This window comes from Vicia villosa, unplaced genomic scaffold (genome assembly GCF_029867415.1).
Source record: "Vicia villosa cultivar HV-30 ecotype Madison, WI unplaced genomic scaffold, Vvil1.0 ctg.001716F_1_1, whole genome shotgun sequence".
Taxonomy (NCBI): domain Eukaryota; kingdom Viridiplantae; phylum Streptophyta; class Magnoliopsida; order Fabales; family Fabaceae; genus Vicia; species Vicia villosa.
The window spans coordinates 191,872-209,835 of NW_026705709.1; the positions used below are offsets into that span (position 1 = coordinate 191,872).

The 17,964-nt window shown below is 32.3% G+C and overlaps 1 protein-coding gene across 1 annotated transcript; it reads right to left on the reverse strand.

The window, feature by feature from the left end:
- Positions 1-15,675: 15,675 nt before the first annotated feature.
- Positions 15,676-17,628, reverse strand: LOC131636411 (uncharacterized). The gene is made up of 3 exons (XM_058907016.1): positions 17,436-17,628; positions 17,091-17,234; positions 15,676-17,006 (listed from the first exon to the last, which is right to left on the reverse strand). The coding sequence occupies exons 1-3, from the start codon at positions 17,626-17,628 to the stop codon at positions 15,676-15,678; spliced, it is 1,668 nt and encodes a 555-aa protein (XP_058762999.1).
- Between the last annotated feature and the right edge of the window lie 336 nt (positions 17,629-17,964).

The window sequence follows — 17,964 nt, forward strand, 5'->3', positions numbered from 1 at the left end:
ACTCAACAGTTCCGCATCCGCAATGATTCATCTCACACCTGCAGATCATAACACAACACTCTCCAATGCAAGATCCACGTATCACCATATCTTCAAGCAACGCAGCAGCGAGTTCGTTCAACACCATCACAACAAAGTTCAACAACAACAGCTCAGCTGCAACAATTGACCAATTCGCAATTCAACAAATTGCAACCTCAAACTGACACGAACTCCTTCACGACTCAACAACTTCACACATCTTCATCACACATCACCCAGCTGAAGCAACCATACCTATATGTTTAACTCGCAAATAACACTGATTCTTCGCGCATCGTCACCACCATTTGGATTACAACTGATCGCTTCAACGCACAACAATGATTTTGCATCACGTATCTTCATCGAGTCACCTTCGACGCTTCTCTTTAGAGTAATTGTGGTTTGAGAATTGTTTTTGCTTCAACTAAATTTCATGCTACTTTTTGTAAATTTTGTTATGTTATTTGGTTTGAATTTCTGTGTTGTGAGGATTGTTGATAATGGTGAGAAATAAAAGAAACAAGGGAAGTAAAAAAATGGTAGAAAGACTTAGATCATCCACATCCATCGTATTCATTTGAATTTTTTAAATGGGACCCACCTAATTTTTTTATATTATTTCATACTTCTCAATTTTTTAAACAACTCATCATAATTCTCAAATATTCATCTAACCCATAAAAAATCTAAAATGGATCCTACTACAGTCCATAATATATTACATAAAATATAATTAAAAAATTAATTCAAATATATCAAAATATATTATAAAGACATACCTTCAAAATAAGGCTAAAATAAATATATATTAAATAAAATAATACATGACACAAATGATTCATCAAAATTACATTAAAAAAATCATAAATTTAAAAATGCATCACTAATACGAAATATAAGAAAAGATAAATTTAAAACAATTTTTAATTATTGTTATTCTCATTCCCAAAACATTGTCATACGTGTTCTATCAAGTCTTGTTGAAGACGCCGATGAATTTGTTTGTCACGAATATCAAATCTTATACGTAAGAACTCTTGAAAATCAATATTAGAATCATTCGGGAATATTGTGGGGTCATTACTCAAATGATCATAAGAAAAATCAAAATTTCCACCATATGTGGCCCGTTCATCTTCAACAATCATGTTGTGTAATATGATGCATGCATTCATTATGCGCTGGAGTGTGTCTAAGTGCCAAGATCGTGTCGGGTTATATATGATTGCGAATCGGGATTGAATAACTCCAAATGCTCGTTTAATATCCTTTCTTGCCCCTTTTTGATGTTGGCAAACCATTCAGGATAAATACCATCTAATAGATGATAGCCTTTGTTGTATTCAGTATGATTGATTGTATAATGAATCTCCAGAGCTCGTCCTTGCATAACATCGTTGAAGACATTTGATTGGTTCAACACATTAATATCGTTGTTTGAACTCAACACACCAAAGAATGCATGCTAAATTCATAAGTCTTGTGAAGCCACTGCTTCAAGCATAACAGTTGGTTTCCCATGATCACCTCGAACATATTACCTTTCAATAAAACTTAACAATTTTTCCATTCCCAATGCATAAAATTAATGCTCCCTAACATGCCTGGAAATCCTCGTGCCTCCCTCATTCGCATTAGGCGTTCAATGTCTCCAGCATTGGGCATTCGCAAATATTGTACCCCAAAGATGCTGATCACTCCTCTTGTAAACTTATCAACACATTTTAGTGTCGTGGTTTCACCAATTCTCAAATAGTCATCCATACTATCAACAGATGTTCCATAAGCCAACATATGAATAACAACAGTGCATTTCTATAATGGTGAAAGACTTGACCTACTAGTTGCATCAACCATCATTCGAAAATACTCATCTTGTTGTCCCAGAGCTTCAACAATACGAAGGAACACATGTTTATGCATTCATTACCTTGGACGAAACTGCTCATTTGTGTATATCAGAGTTTCTGAATGCATAAACATGTGTTCCTTCGTATTGTCTCACATGTCCCTCTTCACGATTTCTCTCTATATTCCTTCTTTGACATCTAGGCCTTTTAGAACTCGAGGTTTCTTCTTCCATAAAAAATCTCACAAGTTCTTCATCTATATCATCATTCATAAAATCCATGAACATTTTTGCAATGTGAGAAGGATTAGAAGGATCCATGTGAAAAGAAGTTTGATATAGATGAAAGGGGTAGATAATGAAATGAATTAATATGAAGCTTAGTGTGCATGTTAATACTATTTATAAGATTAGTTTGTCTCGTTTGACTTTGAATAATGTCCAATTTGAATAACGACTAGTTTGAATTTAAATAACGACTAGTTTTAATTTTGAATAACGGCTAGTTTGAATTTGAATAATTAAGCACAAAATTCATAATCATACAAAATAATAATCAAATACATAATCATACTAATTAAGCACATAATACATAATCATAATAATCCAAACTACATTATCATACTAATTGAGCATAAAATGATAATCATACTAATTAATTCAAAATACATAATCATACTAATTAATTCCATATTTTTCTCTAATCATGTCGCACAATATTTCATGAGCTTGTAGTTTTCTTGCATCTATATTTGATGTATCTTTTGAGAGTATTTATAGATCATTCATCTTTAATCTTTCCTCAACAGTTTCAACCTTCTTAATCTTTGCATCAACCTTATTTCTCTCAATCTCAAGTTTTTCACCATCAATGTATGCATAGTCCTGTGCAAACATTGACATCGGATCAATTTTCTTTTCTAAGTCATCTTTCAAAGAACCATATTTGAGATTTGGTGTAGAAGACATTTCCACCAGCTTTTCTTTCTCCTTCCTTTTAGCTGCCTTTTAACCGATTGGACGAATTGACAAAGTAGGTGATGATGGATCGTATTCGCTGATTATTGGTGTTAATGGATTAGAAGGTGAAGAATATGCTCCTGAAGCCGAATTTTTCTTCTTTTTGTAGAAGCTTCTGATGAACCTGCGAGCCATTTAGGTTCATCTTTCAATAATCTTCATGCATCCTCCAATGTAAACTTTTCACCTTCATCTTGGAAATAGATTTTATATGCAAATTGCATGATATTGTTCTCGGAACACCCACTTTGTTGTGTAGACACGACTTGTTTGTAGCATCCAACAAACCTTTGAACAGATGGGTTAATTTTGTGTCATCTCCCTTTTAGTTGTGCCAGTTTCCTCTCTTTGTAATTGATGTCACGATGCTTGTTGTAAGCTTCGTCGATCCTCTTCCAAAAACTATCTCCTTTTTTATCAACTCTGGCAATTGAGTCCTTTGAAACGTTGAGCCATGTTTGAATGAGAACTTCATCCTCTCTTTGTTGGAATCTTTGTTTATGCGTATTTACAACCGATGGAGGTGCAACTTCTTCACTAAGGTTAGTAGTTTCTAAGCTACCTTGAGTGCAAAATTGTGGTGTTTCACGTCCTTGATCATCTGGTTGCACACCACTACTATATATTTGAGTCCCATGAGGCATAATGGGGTTAGTTGATTGAGATGTGAATTATTGATATTGATATGGAAAAGGTGGTGTATAGTATGGGTAATTTTTAAAGTGTGGATAATTTTGTGAATTTGGGATAAAATGAGAGTTTTGAAAGCTTGGGTTATGGTGTGAATTTGCGATAAAAGGTGCATTTCTAAAGAATTGGTTGCTTTGTTGATTTGGAATAGAAGGCGAACTACCACTGTTTTGCATAAAGTTAGATCAAGAGCTATTTTGATTTGGATCCATTGACAAATAATATGTAGAAGAAAAAATTTAAAATGAAATAAAATCAATAGTTTAAAAGTAGACTAGCTTTGAATGAAAATTATAATAAAATTACCAACCTATTTATATAATTGAAAAATCTTACTATTAATTATTCAAAAATCTTAACGTTACTTTTTCTTGAATTCAAAAATATTACCGTTACTTTTTCTTAAATGGTTAAATGTTATAGTAATTAATTAATTAGGTTTTATAATTAATGATATAGGTTAAAATTAATAATAGGTAACTGTTAAATGTTATAGTAATTTTTTATTAATATTAACAGTCTATTCTAGCTGGCAAGTGTAAATCGTTCAGAAACAAACTAATGTCACATACTAAACAATCATGTTTCTTTCTAAAATATCCATTAATTCTGACAATAACAGCTTTGGTTAATGTGTAGCAACTTTCGAAATCCACCGATAATTGTACTCTTAGGAAAAAAAGAGTTTGGGAAACGTGAAACAAGGAAGTAGATGAGAGAAAGAAAGAAGCTTGGACTCTATGCAAAGTGGAGGCGGACAATATTAGTGAGTATTAAGTTTTTTTTGTTTTTTTTGTTATGGGCTTAAGCGTAAAAGATGAGCCCAATCTGATTTCTCCTAGCACACACTCCCTTCTGCGCCTCACCCCCTCCCAGGGTTTGAACCAAATGTTCTTTGGGCCCTCACTATCAAGCCCAATTCATTTCCACCTTTCCCATCACCCAACTTCCAGTGAATACACCCCATCTCGTGCCTTGAGATTAATAATTTTGTATTTTATTTAACCACTAGAGACATCCCAATTTTTTACCATTAAAATACTCTATGAATATATGAAATTAATTATAATTATTGAGTAAATATTTAAACATTTATAACTACTATTGGATTAACTTATAATTGCGCAGACAATGACGAAGCAAGACATATCCTTTAATTCGATCTCATGAAAAAATAAATTGGTTACATCAAGTTTTTTCTCGGTACAATATTTAATTGCATTAATTTCTTTTTTATTTTGGTCAAAGAATTGCATTAACTTCTAATAATTAAGAATCATATAGTACATGTTTTATCCATGGTTTTTCTCTTATTAATTATGGAACGGTCACTAATATGTGGATAAAATATTGTTGAAGCAGCAGACAAAAACGATAAGTGCTACACCAAATAAGTTGTATGCAAAAATGTTCGAACCCTCCTTGTTGCTGTTTTACAATTAAATTTAAATATGTTTTTAGTCCCTATTAATATGACAATTTTTAATTTTAATCCCTGCAAAAATTTTCTTCAAACAATGGTCCTCGCAATATTTTCCGTCCTTATTTTTAGTCCCTCCCGTTAAATTTCACTAACAGAGGCTTACGTGGCACCCCACGTGTAACGCCACGTCAATTAAAGTCAATACTAATTAAAAATAGATAGATTGCGGGGGTTTTAAACCCCCTTTAAATAACTTAAAAAATGAACTGAGCAGGTGAAGCAAGGATCTGTTTAAAGAGTTGTTGTTGTTGGTGCTGGATAAGGTAGTGTGGTTGCTTCACTTCTTCGTATCTTTAATTATTGTTAAGTTAATCAGATTGATGCTTGGGATTATGTTTCGTTTGGATAGATTTAGAATTCATATCATTGTTATATGCACTTAACTTGAAATTTTTGTTCCTCACAAACTGATTAAATTATCTCGGTCTAAATTTGTTTTTCGGGTATAAAGCGGGCTTGCTGCGGCTTACAAATTGAAATCACATGGTTTGGATGTAACTGTAGAAGAGCGGGAGGGAGGCTAAGAACGGTTTCTCGAGATGGGGTAGTTTAGGATGAGGGTGCTAATACAATGGTAAGGTTACTAGTATAAGCATGCATAGTTATTTAAATTTACAGTGCATGTAAGTAAATGTTGATGAGAGATTCAGTTCTGAGTGTAGATTTGCCACCAATCCATAGATTTTTGGATCATATTACCTAATGGCCCATACTCAGTGAAGTTTCATTTCCAAACGAAACATAATCCAAGTTGTACCAAATGGAAATCTTAGTTCCTTTCTCACAATTAGATTACTACCATCTACCATCCAAGTTGTACTCTACTATATTATTATTATATTTCCCAACAACATAATATGGATTTTCCATAGTTTTCTGTAGATGAATGAGTTTCTTATAATTTTTTTCTATTTTCTATTTCACTTCAACATAGTTGTTGTATTTGATAATGGTTGAGTTTTATAGCATATTTTCCCATTAAATAGTAACCAAACAAGTTATTTTATCCTGACTGTTACATTACATCACGAAAAATGGAAAAAAATGGTGTTAAGGGAAATTCTGGGGTGTTATTGAATGTTAAGAAATATCTAAATATTTGAATTAATGATATTCCAAAAAAACTAATTAAAAAATTGAAATCTTTTACACCCAATTTTCTCATTAAATAAAACAGTATGTATTAAACATCATAATATTCCATCATCAATTCTAATATTATTTTTTTTACTAGCGAAATTTCTACCATGTAAACTTATCAAAATTTTGTATTACATTGACTTATTTCTCCCTCTGTTTCTCTCCTTTTTCTATCATATTATTATCCATTATTTTTTTCTGTTATCTTCCTCTCTTGCATACATATCACACACACCCACATTAAAAGTGTGATACAATGGAAAATTCAAATTCTAATGTTTTTTAAGTTATTTAAAGGGGGTTTAAAACCCCCGCAATCTTTCTCTTTTTTTTCTATTATTTACCTTAACTGACGTGGCGTGACACGTGGCGGGCCACGTAAGCCTCCGTTAGTGGAATCTAACGGGAGGGACCAAAAATAGGGACGGAAAATATTACGAGGACCATTGTTTGAAGAAAAATTTTGTAGGGACTAAAATTGAAAGTTGACATATTTGTAGGGACCCCTAACATATTTAACCCTTAAATTAATGATGATGATTATCATGACTAAATATGTGTTCCTGTTTTACAATTAAATTAATGGTGATGATTATCATGACTAACCATGTGTCTTGCATTGCAATTTGCATGTCCTCATTTTCTTTAATCAAGTCAACACCCATTTTGTTTGTGACCAACCACTTTTAATATATCTACACTCTGCAGCTACCAATTAAATTATAGTATTTATCAAACACTTGAGCTAGATATTTGATAACTCATTCAAATTAGCGTAATTGTATCCTCAATTAGTTCCACTTGGCTGTCTTGATGGTAGAAAGAATATTCAATTACTTTATCGAATTTGGATGAGAAAAAAATTATCTCTCGCATCAGAGTCATCTCTTTTTCTATTCCAGTAAATATAGTCTGCATCCTCTATAAGCTTAAGCAAATGTTGTATCTCACTTCTTTGACCTCTTATCTCTTTTTCTATCACACTTTTGTGCTTATATACTTGTGTGATCCGAGTGACATTCTCGGGATCTCGCCCTTTCAACAAAATCAAGATGTGTCTAGGTGGGACATGTCTCTTTGTCAAATCAAAAACATGTTGCTTCTCATATGTGCAGAGCCGGCCCTAGGGGTAGGCCACCAAGGCTACCGCCTAGGGCCTCACATTTTCATTGTATATTTATATAATTATTTTAATTCTTTTTTAAAAAAATAAGTTTTTAAATTATCTTATATATCAATTAAATAATATACATTAATAATATCATTGATTTGTTAATTTAAATTTCACATGTGTGTAAAATAATTTTTTTAATATAGTAGGAGATTTGATTAAATATTTTTAAACAATTTTGGCATTATTTTTAATTATGATTTTTTTAAATAATGAGAAGAGTATTTAGATGAATTATTTTTATTATCAATTAAAATAAAATATTAAATGAAATTAATTATGATAAATTAATGACTTTATATCTTTAAATATCTAAAATATATTAATTTTAAAAGAATATTTTTATTATATTAAAAATATTTAATTTTGAATTTTGTCTTAGGCCTCGAGATGTGTTGGGCCGGCTCTGCATATGTGGTCAACCTACCAACAAAGTCATGGCCTTCTAATCTATCAAGTAATCCATGATTATGAACTCCACATTTTACATCAATCTTCCATCGAGACCCATCTTTTGTCGGAGTCGATCTGATTTTGAATGAACATCCATATTTCTTAGTCGCACTTTGAGTTTCACTTTTGTCCTTGTATTTTTCCTCTGTATCGCAACCAAATATTACTTTGTTGCTTCTTCCTCTCTTGTCTATTTCGTTGTCTGAACGAGTGATAATAATAATTACTTTATTTATGATTTCAACCTCTTTAATCCATCTTATAACCACTTCTCGTGTATTGAATCTTTGAGCAGTTAAGAATATACTTGAAAAGAAATATTCAAAAGCATACTAGAACAGTTCCAGGAAGAGTTCCGGTTAACAAAAAAATATAAACCGGATGACTTTGGAAAAGTGTTCCGGTTTATTTAAAATTTTTGAACTATTCCGGAACACTCTTTTAAAGTCTTTTGGAACATGTTTATTCAAAACCGAGTCACTTTATGTAAGTGTTTCAATTTGTTAATTTACATACCGAAAGTCTTTTTCAATGTGTTCCAGATCGCATGTTTAGCGGTGCAACTTTCAGATTTTTTTGTTGAATAGTAAAAAGTGAAATTGTAAATTTGTTAAAAATATTAAAGGGTAAAATTGACAATTTTTTAAAAATCATAAAGATACAAGTATAATCATAGGAGTACAATGCAATGAGATAAAGTCGAGTGAAATTGAATAAGATTATTTTCGATCATTTAGATTTATAAATAGAATATAAAATACATTTCATTCAATTCTATATTTTATGTTCATTTTTATTTTTCTATTTGAGTGGAATAATATTTTTATTGCATTCCATTATAATATTAGCTCTATTCATTCTACTTTATTCTAGTGTTACTATATTAATAGTCTAGTGTTACTACTCTAGATAATTGATAAATAAGTCTAATTAATAAGTATATTTTGTTTATGTCTCAACATTAGTTTTAGAAATTAGAGAATAATTAATAACAAGAGATAAATAATATTGTATTGGATATTTTGATGAAGATTGGAATTTGAATTATTAATATTTGAATGAAATCGACAATTTAAAGTTTTAAAAGATCATTCTAAGAGGTATAGTCCATGTATAATTTTGTGATAGATAATATTGAGACGAGTCACCTAGAGAGATAATACTTCATTTATGACGTACCGAGCCATGCTTAGGGGTGGTAAATGGGCCCGACTCGTCGGGCATACCCGTTTTGCTCATACTTGTTTGCGGGGAGGGGGTTAAGGTTTTAGACCCGCACTCTCTAATATGTCTCTTCCATTTTTTTTGCAAATTTTTATATGTGCGGACATTAACATGAAATTTGTAATTTTTAGGGTTAAAAAGTACAAAGCCCGCGAGTCTGTCCCGTCCTCATTTTCTTGCGGGCGGGAAAAAGTTTTATGTCTGCACTCTCAGCTATATTCTTCATGTCCCGTCCCATTTTTCGCTTATTTTGAATCTTTATTCATGATGAGATTAGAGAGAGATAAGAAGATAATGCAAGGTTGAAGCTATGCTTCACTTATATTATGATTATTGTTAATAGATCTTTACACATGCTAAGTTGTCATGTATACAAGTTAGTTTATGTAAAAGTTAGTTATGCAATTTTTAGGAACTTAATAACCAGTGGCGGACCTAGGAATTTTAGGCAGCTTGGGCAAAAACTTTATACCATTGGTTATTCATCTGTTTTAATTTTCACACGCTATTTTTACAAATTTTGCCCCTAATTTTTCCTCTGGTTTTGTCTAAAAATCGGCTATTAAGTTAGGAGGAGTATAAAGAAAATAGGGGTTGAGCCCGGGCGCGGGTCCGGGCTCGCTGGGCCTTGGAACCGCCCCTGTTAATAACCATGAGAACAAACTTTTATAGAAACCTTAACTACCGCTCAACTACTTTCACTAACTTCATCTCTCACACTTCTTCAATACTCCCCCACAAACTCATGGTGGAGGAAGTAACGACACCTTGAGTTTGGTTTGAAAATCTAAGAATAATACAGTAAAGAGTGGTTTTGCTAACATCCACAATATAAGCATGGGTCGGGACATGTTGAATGAGGAGTTGCTTGACCATCACCTTTTCACGGACAAAGTGAATGTCGAGCTCGATATTTTCTTTCTTGCATGAAGTATAGGGTTATGAGACAGCATTACAACACTGAGATTGTCACATAACAAGGTAGGAACCATGTAAGGAATGTGAAGTTCAACAAGAAATTATTTTACCCATGATAACTCTGAACTTGTATGTGTTAGCGTGCGATATTATGCTTCAGTGCTTAAGCGTGCAATCAGTGCTTGTTTCTTCAAACTTCTTGACACGAGGATATGACTAAAGTAAACACAATATCCTGAGGTGGAACGGAGATCATCTGGGTCATTGGCCCAATCAGAATCGTTGTATGCACATATAGAGAATTTGTGAGAAGAATTGACTGGAGCAAGGATTAAACCATGAATTTTCATACCACACAAGTAATGAAGGATACATTTGACTGCTTACTAATGAATTTGGCATAAACGGACATGCCTTATTGACACAAAATGCAATATTTAGTCGAGTCAAGATGAGATATTACAATGCTCCAATAGTTGAACGTTAAAGTAATGAATCAGGAAACACATACATGCCATGTTTGCTAAGTTTGCAGGTACTAACCATAGGTGTGGAAACTCCCTTAGCAATGATCATATTTACTTTGGAAAGCAGGTCCCAAATATATTTGGTTTGTGTAAACAGCATTGATCCATTTGGTTGATGATGCACCTAAACCCAAAGGAAGTATTAAGGTGCACCCAAAAGCTTTAGTGCAAATGCCATATGGAGTTTGTTGATAAGTCTCATATTAGCAGAGGATCATGTAAGGAGAATGTCATCTATATTTACCACTGTATAGAGTGTGATATTATAATAACTATACACAAATAGAGAATGATCACACTGGCTTGAGACAAATCCAAATTGAATGAGTGCATGATGTAATTTTTTATACCATTTATGTGGCGCCTGCTTCAGGCCATAGATTGCTTTGTTGAGCTTGTAAAACAAGACTGGATTTAAATCAATGAAGCATGGAGGTTGATACATGTATAGTTCTTCATGAAGTTCTCCATTGAGAAACGCATTATTAATGTCAATCTACTGTATCTCCTACTTATATGTGACGGCCAAAGTAAGAATACCATGTATGAGAGTTGGCTTGACAATTGGGGAAAAAGTTTCATGGAAGTCAAAGACACGTTGTTGATGAAATCCCTTAGCAACCAAAGGTGCACTATATTTATTGACACTCTCATCCAAATGTTTTTCGCTTTGAAGACCCACCTACAACATATGGCCTTTCTATGAGGAGGAAGATTGGTGAATGTCCATGTACCATTCCTTATGAGAGAATCATATTTATATTGCATGGCCTCAACCCACTCAGGACTAGACAAGGATTGTTTCGTTGTGGTTGGCTTAAAATGAACAAGGGATACCTTTAGTGAGCATATAATGTGCATTTTGGACAAGAGGAAGTGACATGTGACCTACAGTACTATGAAAGGAATGTGACAAAGAATCAAAGGAATAGAATAACTCATTAGGAGTAGGACTATGAATTTTTTACTTTGTAAAGATGATTTGTAAGATAAAGTTATTGAGTTTTTAGGTGGAGGTGACATGAGTACTTGAGTGTGAGATATTACTATCAGACACATGAGACACTTCTAGTGTTGTACTTATGATAACAAGATTAGGATAAGACACTGGCATAGAATTGGATGAGGCAAGTAATATCACAACAATAGGTTCATTGTGTAATGCTTCAGCCTGGTGGTTATTAGGTTGTAGTGATGGTGTTGTGATAATATTGGAGGTAGAAGTATGACCTTGTGGATTTTGATCATATGGGTAGACCTTTGCTTTATACATTGTAATTTGTAGTATCATTATGAATACTGGAATTTGGAAGTTCAGAAGTTTGGAGCTTAATGTTGCTAAAGAGAGAGTTAAATCCTTGATGACTTTGGGAAACTAAGGCATGGTTCTCAATATTAAAATCATTTTTGAATGGAAATTATAGATGATAGGCTACGATCTTGAGGGAGGTGAATAGATCGCAAATGAAAATTTCTTATTAAAAATTCTATTTTGAAAAATGTTTAACTATGTGCGCAGAAGCAATCTCAGATTGATAATTGTTTATACCAAACTGTTATCGAAAAGATAGGATATGCGTAAGATGAGAAAAATATTCAATATATTTTATGCGAAGACGTTTGAATAAAAAATCACAAAAGGGTAGTCAATTTCCAATAAAATTTCAAACAAAAAATGACTTAAGCAATTTGTCGAACACTTGATGTGTAATCTCTTCAAATCAGATTTTTCTTTGATTTTGTTGATATGAGAAACCAATTACAATCACATAGATTGCAATCAACTCAACAAAAATAGTTTTAAGTTTTAGACAAAAAAATATCTCTATGTATCGATTGCACAATTACAGGTTTCACAATTTATAAATAAATGTAAAAGAGAGAGAGAGAGAGAGAGAGAGAGAGAGAGAGAGAGAGAGAGAGAGAGAGAGAGAGAGACACACACACTCATACAAGGATTTGTTTAGGAAGTTCCTCAATTGGCCTCGTTATGGGTACTTCTGCCCCCCAAATTCAAAAGGATTTGAGATAATGAAAATTAATCTTTGCAAATATATTTTACAAGAGAAAAAGTAGCAATCCAACCCTCCAAACCCTATGGTTGATTTTGGTCCTATCTTCTTATATTCCCTTGATCTTGAGCTCGATCAAGTAACCAGATACTTGCAATTTGATCCTCCAATTACCGTTACTCCTTCAACATAACCCTTTTCTTTGAAGCTTTCACTCGGTTGAATCTAAATTGCGAATATATCGTGACCCAACATTACCAAAATGATCCTCTAGTTACCGTAACTCCTTCGACATAAATTTCTTTCTTCAAAGATTTCACTCGGCTGAATTCAAGTTGCGCAATCTTGTAAAAAAATCCCAAATCAATCCTCGATCTTGGAAGAAAACCCCAATTGGATTTATCTTAAAACCCCCCAAAGAATCCTCAACTCAATTTTATTACACCAATACTAAATCGGACCTTATAAATCTAAGTCTAGATGACACCTAACAAAAATGATTATGTGTAATTGTTGTGTGTATGCATAGAGAGAGGTTGAAAATGATGAGAAATGTTTTGTATATTTCTGGTTTCAATGCATTAGAAATGATGCATGAATGACTATATATATGTGTGTGAGGTAAAAGAATGAAATAGAAGGGGGTTGACACATACGATGAGGGAGTCGACTCCTAGAAGGCAAAAACATTTTAATTGAAAAACACTACAGAAGGAGTTAGTCCGTTCGTGTTGTGTGTCGACTCATTATGGACAGAGACTTGTTTCAAAAAAATAATTAGTGGGAGTCGACTCCTGAATGACGTGTGTAGACTTTAAAGGCCCTATGAGTCTATCCATTTTTTGACAGAACCAATTATTTTCAATATTCTTCAGATGGAGTCGACTCCTAACACGGGTGAGTCGATTCCAAACATGGTTTTTCATGAAAATGCATATTTTGACATTTTTTACTTGTCCAAATGATTTTGACTTGTTTTATAAGTGTCCTAAGATGAAAGTGCAACCTAGACACAGAGAGATAAGGTTCGATGTACAAATATTACATATTACCTAATTTTGACATCATTCAAAATATCTAAGAGATGATATTGCAGTCACATACTCCCCTTTTTTATGATGGCAAAATATTCGAAGTATTTGTAGTCTCTGATCATATCTCCCCCTGAATATGAGTATCTTCCTTTTAATATTTGCAAAACAAAAATGCTTTGTTCTTTGTACTTGCATAGCTTATCCCCCTTTGACAACATTAAAAAAAAGCCACAAAACATAAGAAGTATCAAGTAAAACACACAGCCACATATATACCACCATGAGGCGTTGCAAAGAAAATTTTGATTAACAATAACAGCACTCACATAGAATAACGTTAAAGTGAAAATGTATAGACATAAATAAAGAACAACTCAGACAAAATCTATCAGAATAAAGTTGGAGAAAAACAATATATAACAACATGCTCAAACACAATGGCATCCAAATGTTCAAAATTTATATCATGAGATACATATGATGATGAAATACAAATGGTTAAAACATGAAGTCTGTAACACCCCTTTTTATACCCCAAATATTTAACATATAATCAGAGAATAACATGCATATAATTCAAAAGGGCGTCACATTGATGCTTTTAGAAGAACTAAAAACCTAAAAAACTGACAGCATTTATCTACACAGCACAATACTCCTGGTCATTTTAATAACACTCAATATCAAATCACACTTTAACCTGGATATGCATTCACAGCAGAAATATAAGATACTCATGTGATTTATAATGATTCATGTCCCATACCATGATCATACATCGATTAGTAGTCTCAATTCAACATAAAACATAATCAAAAGGTTTGGCTTGTAAGCCTCTCAAAAGACATGTATCCAATGAATAAGTTCACAAGTCATAGCATAATACATACGCAAATATAACATGAATTCAATACACCTAGTCTACCCAGTGTTACATGACCAGAGTATCGACTCACTACCTAATCTCCAATAACCAAGGAAGAACCTCCGGCTAGGTCACACGCCAGCTACTAATCGTCAAACCTGCATGTCGCCAAAACGAGGGCAACATTAAAACAGAAGGGTGAGAATACGAACCATTATGAAGAAAGTATAACAGAATATAATGGTTAAATCAATAATTCAAGTAATTAGTCATACTATGTAAAACGGAATAGATAATACTACCTCCGTTTTTTATTATATGACGTTTTGGAAAAAAAAATTGTATTTAAATATAAGTCGTTTTGTAATTTCAATGTAGAATTAATTTTTCTTTTCCTAAAATGCCCCTAAACTCTCTCTTTTTTCTACAATTTTCATATTTCAATTAATGGGGTATTCCAATGCATTCAATGTGGTATTCCAATACATTAGTCCAAATTCTTACGAGAAAAATTTACTCTCGTCAAATTCTCCCATTAAAATTGTGAAATTTTCAAAAAATTTAACTCTCCATTAAAAAATCTAAAACATTTCTCTCCTAAACTTGAATCTATATATTCTGCAATTTTATATTCATTCTTCCTCTCATCAAAAAAACTTTAAAATTATTGGCAATGGAAAATCCTAAAGATTCAACCATAGAAATAGTAGAAGATTCTTTGGATTCTAATATGGGTTCCGATAATGAAGATGATGAAGATCTAATATCTCCAGAAATCGTACAAGATTCCATTGATTTAGAGATTGTTGAAGATTCCATGGATGAACAAGATGATGAAGATTCCATGGATGAACAAGATGATGAAAATCCCATTGACTTAAATATTCGTCAAGATAATGAGTGGATAGATTTGAACAAATTTCCAGATGAGGAAGATGAAACTCCAGAGGAAGCAGAGCTCAAAAAAGAATGGAAGAAGTTACGCAAGATTTATCTTTCAAAATTTTATTAAAATTAAGAAAAATTATGTCTTTCTATCATGTTATAATTATCTGGGATTTGAAATGATTATTTTGATTTGAAAAGATTTTTCCAATAAGTTAAAATCTTTATTTACTATAGTTACACTTTTCTAGCCTTTTTACTTATAGAGTAATTTTATAGAGAATGAACGTAACAATTTATAAATAGAGCAATTTTATAAGGAATGAACATAACAATTTATTTTTTTGTTTAACTAACACTCAATTACAAAGAAAGCAATTTTAAGAAGATTGAAATAGTTCATCATCACCAACCATATCTAAATATCCCATAACATCTCTCACCAATTGGATATCACATTTCAGCCGTGTTGGCAGTTGATTTCTACCTTCCAACATTTTTTTCTTCATATGTGGAATTTTATAGTTGTGGGAACCTCTTGCTTTCATAATTTCAATCATACATGATTGAAGAGTTAAAAATATATGATTTGATTTGGCAATTTCAAATCCTTGAAACGACTTATCAACTGCACTCACAAGTTCATCTATAGAATTAGGAGACTCTCTGTGTTGCAAGGCTTGTATTGAACTGAAAAAACCAAGATCTAAAACATTTAAATCAGGTGAATTTGGGGGTTGACACATTAATCGAATGTCAAATCCATCTTGTGAGGCTGCTAGACGAAATTCTCCATCTTCACAATTAAGGTGTGTCCTTGCGTTATCTTGCTGAATGAATATCGGATGTCCAATATCTTCTCTTGGCCATTTTTCTTTAATAGCTGGTAACACTTTCTGAAGCAAAAATGTTCTCATGACATCTTTAGTAACGGATGTCATTGCTTTAGTCTCAAGTGTCCCTGCAGGTCTATTTACACTGGATCTTCTAGCAGGCTCTTGTATGACAAAAGGAAATACACCGATCAATCCGTTGAATGTTACATTTTGTTGCAAATCAAACCTTGGCCTAGCTATAGCAACTAGAAACATAACTTTTGGTATGAAATTTTTACTTTTACAAGTACGAATTGGATCTTCTTCATCCCGTACCAAATAAAAATTTCTTGACTTTTTTTTCATATAAAACCATTTTTCGTCAATATGAATTACGTTATACATTCCTTTAAAAATGGGATCATTATTATGTATGCTATCACTATCTAGCATATCAATGCAAAATTGTAATCTAGATCTCTTATTATCTTCTGTTAAATAAGGTTTGATAGCATTCGAGTGTCTTCTTATTTCTCTCGACTTTAAACATCTTACCAATGTGCTTGTACTCACTTCTAATGCATGAGAAAGAGCCCGAATAGAGGTTCGTTGCTTCAAAGGAATGTCACGCACTAGATTAAGGTCTACATTGACTCTTTTGCGCCCACAATTTCCTACTTTTTTATGAGTCACATCAGCATGTACTCCTTTGTTCTCAGCAAGTTTCCAAATACGTTGTATTGTGCGCATATTAACTGAAAATAGAGAAGAGACTAATTTGGTTTCCCCTTTTTTTAATTTTCCATCAACACTTTTCTCTAACAAAGCCTCATATATAATCCTTCTCTCAGAATTAGAGAGCACTCTTCTCTGTGTGATTACTTCTGAATTTGTACCTATGAGAAAATTAAGGACACATTAATTTCATAAATTACAAAGAATAAATTAAATAAATTAAAAGAGAAATTAAATTATGATACCAAATTCAGATTCAATATTGGCATGTATGTTGTTGTTTTCCACATCATTTTCTTCATTTTGTGCATTGTTATTTTGCACAGCATTTTCTTCATGTTGTATGTTGTTGTTTTCTTCATTATTTTCTTCTTCGTATTGTTCAATTTCTATAAGAACACAGAAAAAATAGAAAATCCATATACAATTAGAAAAAATGAAAACTCAAACGAAAATCTCAAAATAACTATAACAAAAATCACACTATAAGTAAGACATATATAAACAAATTAAATTTTTCGAGATTTTTTTTATGGATCATGAAGAAACAAACAAATAAGCATAAAAAGCGTGAAAACATTGTTACCTACCAATGGGGTCATGAGTATCTTCTTCCAAACACACATGAGATATGTGCGTATTTGGAACGTTGTTAAGATCAATACTATCTACAATATTGAGATTTAAATCGGGTAGATTAGGCACTATATTTGCATTTTGTTGTTGAACATATTCTTCATCTTCCATTGGAATAACATTGAGATCAAAGTGATTTAAAGCCATTTTAATATCATAATATGTGGTGGAGTTAGTCTAAATTTATAGGAAGATAAATTTATAGGAAGAAGATTAACCAAAAAAATTAGAGGGAAATATGTGGTGAAATATTGGAGGGAAAAAAATGGAATGAAGAGTCCTAGGAAATTGGTTTAGATAGTTAATGAAATATTGGAGGGAAAAAATTAAGCGTTTAGATAGTTAATGAAATATTGGAGGAAAAAAATTAAGCGTATCCTAATTTTGTTGAGGGAGGGAAAAATGGAAACAGTATAATGACTTTATTCAACCGAAACAAAATAATAATGTAAATATTCTAAATTAGCGTTTCACGAGAAAAAT

Bases quoted from the DNA above. Each gene is read 5' to 3' on its own strand.
- LOC131636411 (XM_058907016.1), bottom strand. From the start codon at position 17,628: ATGGCTTTAAATCACTTTGATCTCAATGTTATTCCAATGGAAGATGAA. The intron at 17,235-17,435 runs GTAGGTAACAAT...GTGTTCTTATAG, and splicing joins AGATACTCATGACCCCATTG to AAATTGAACAATACGAAGAA. The intron at 17,007-17,090 runs GTATCATAATTT...ATTTTCTCATAG, and splicing joins CAATATTGAATCTGAATTTG to GTACAAATTCAGAAGTAATC.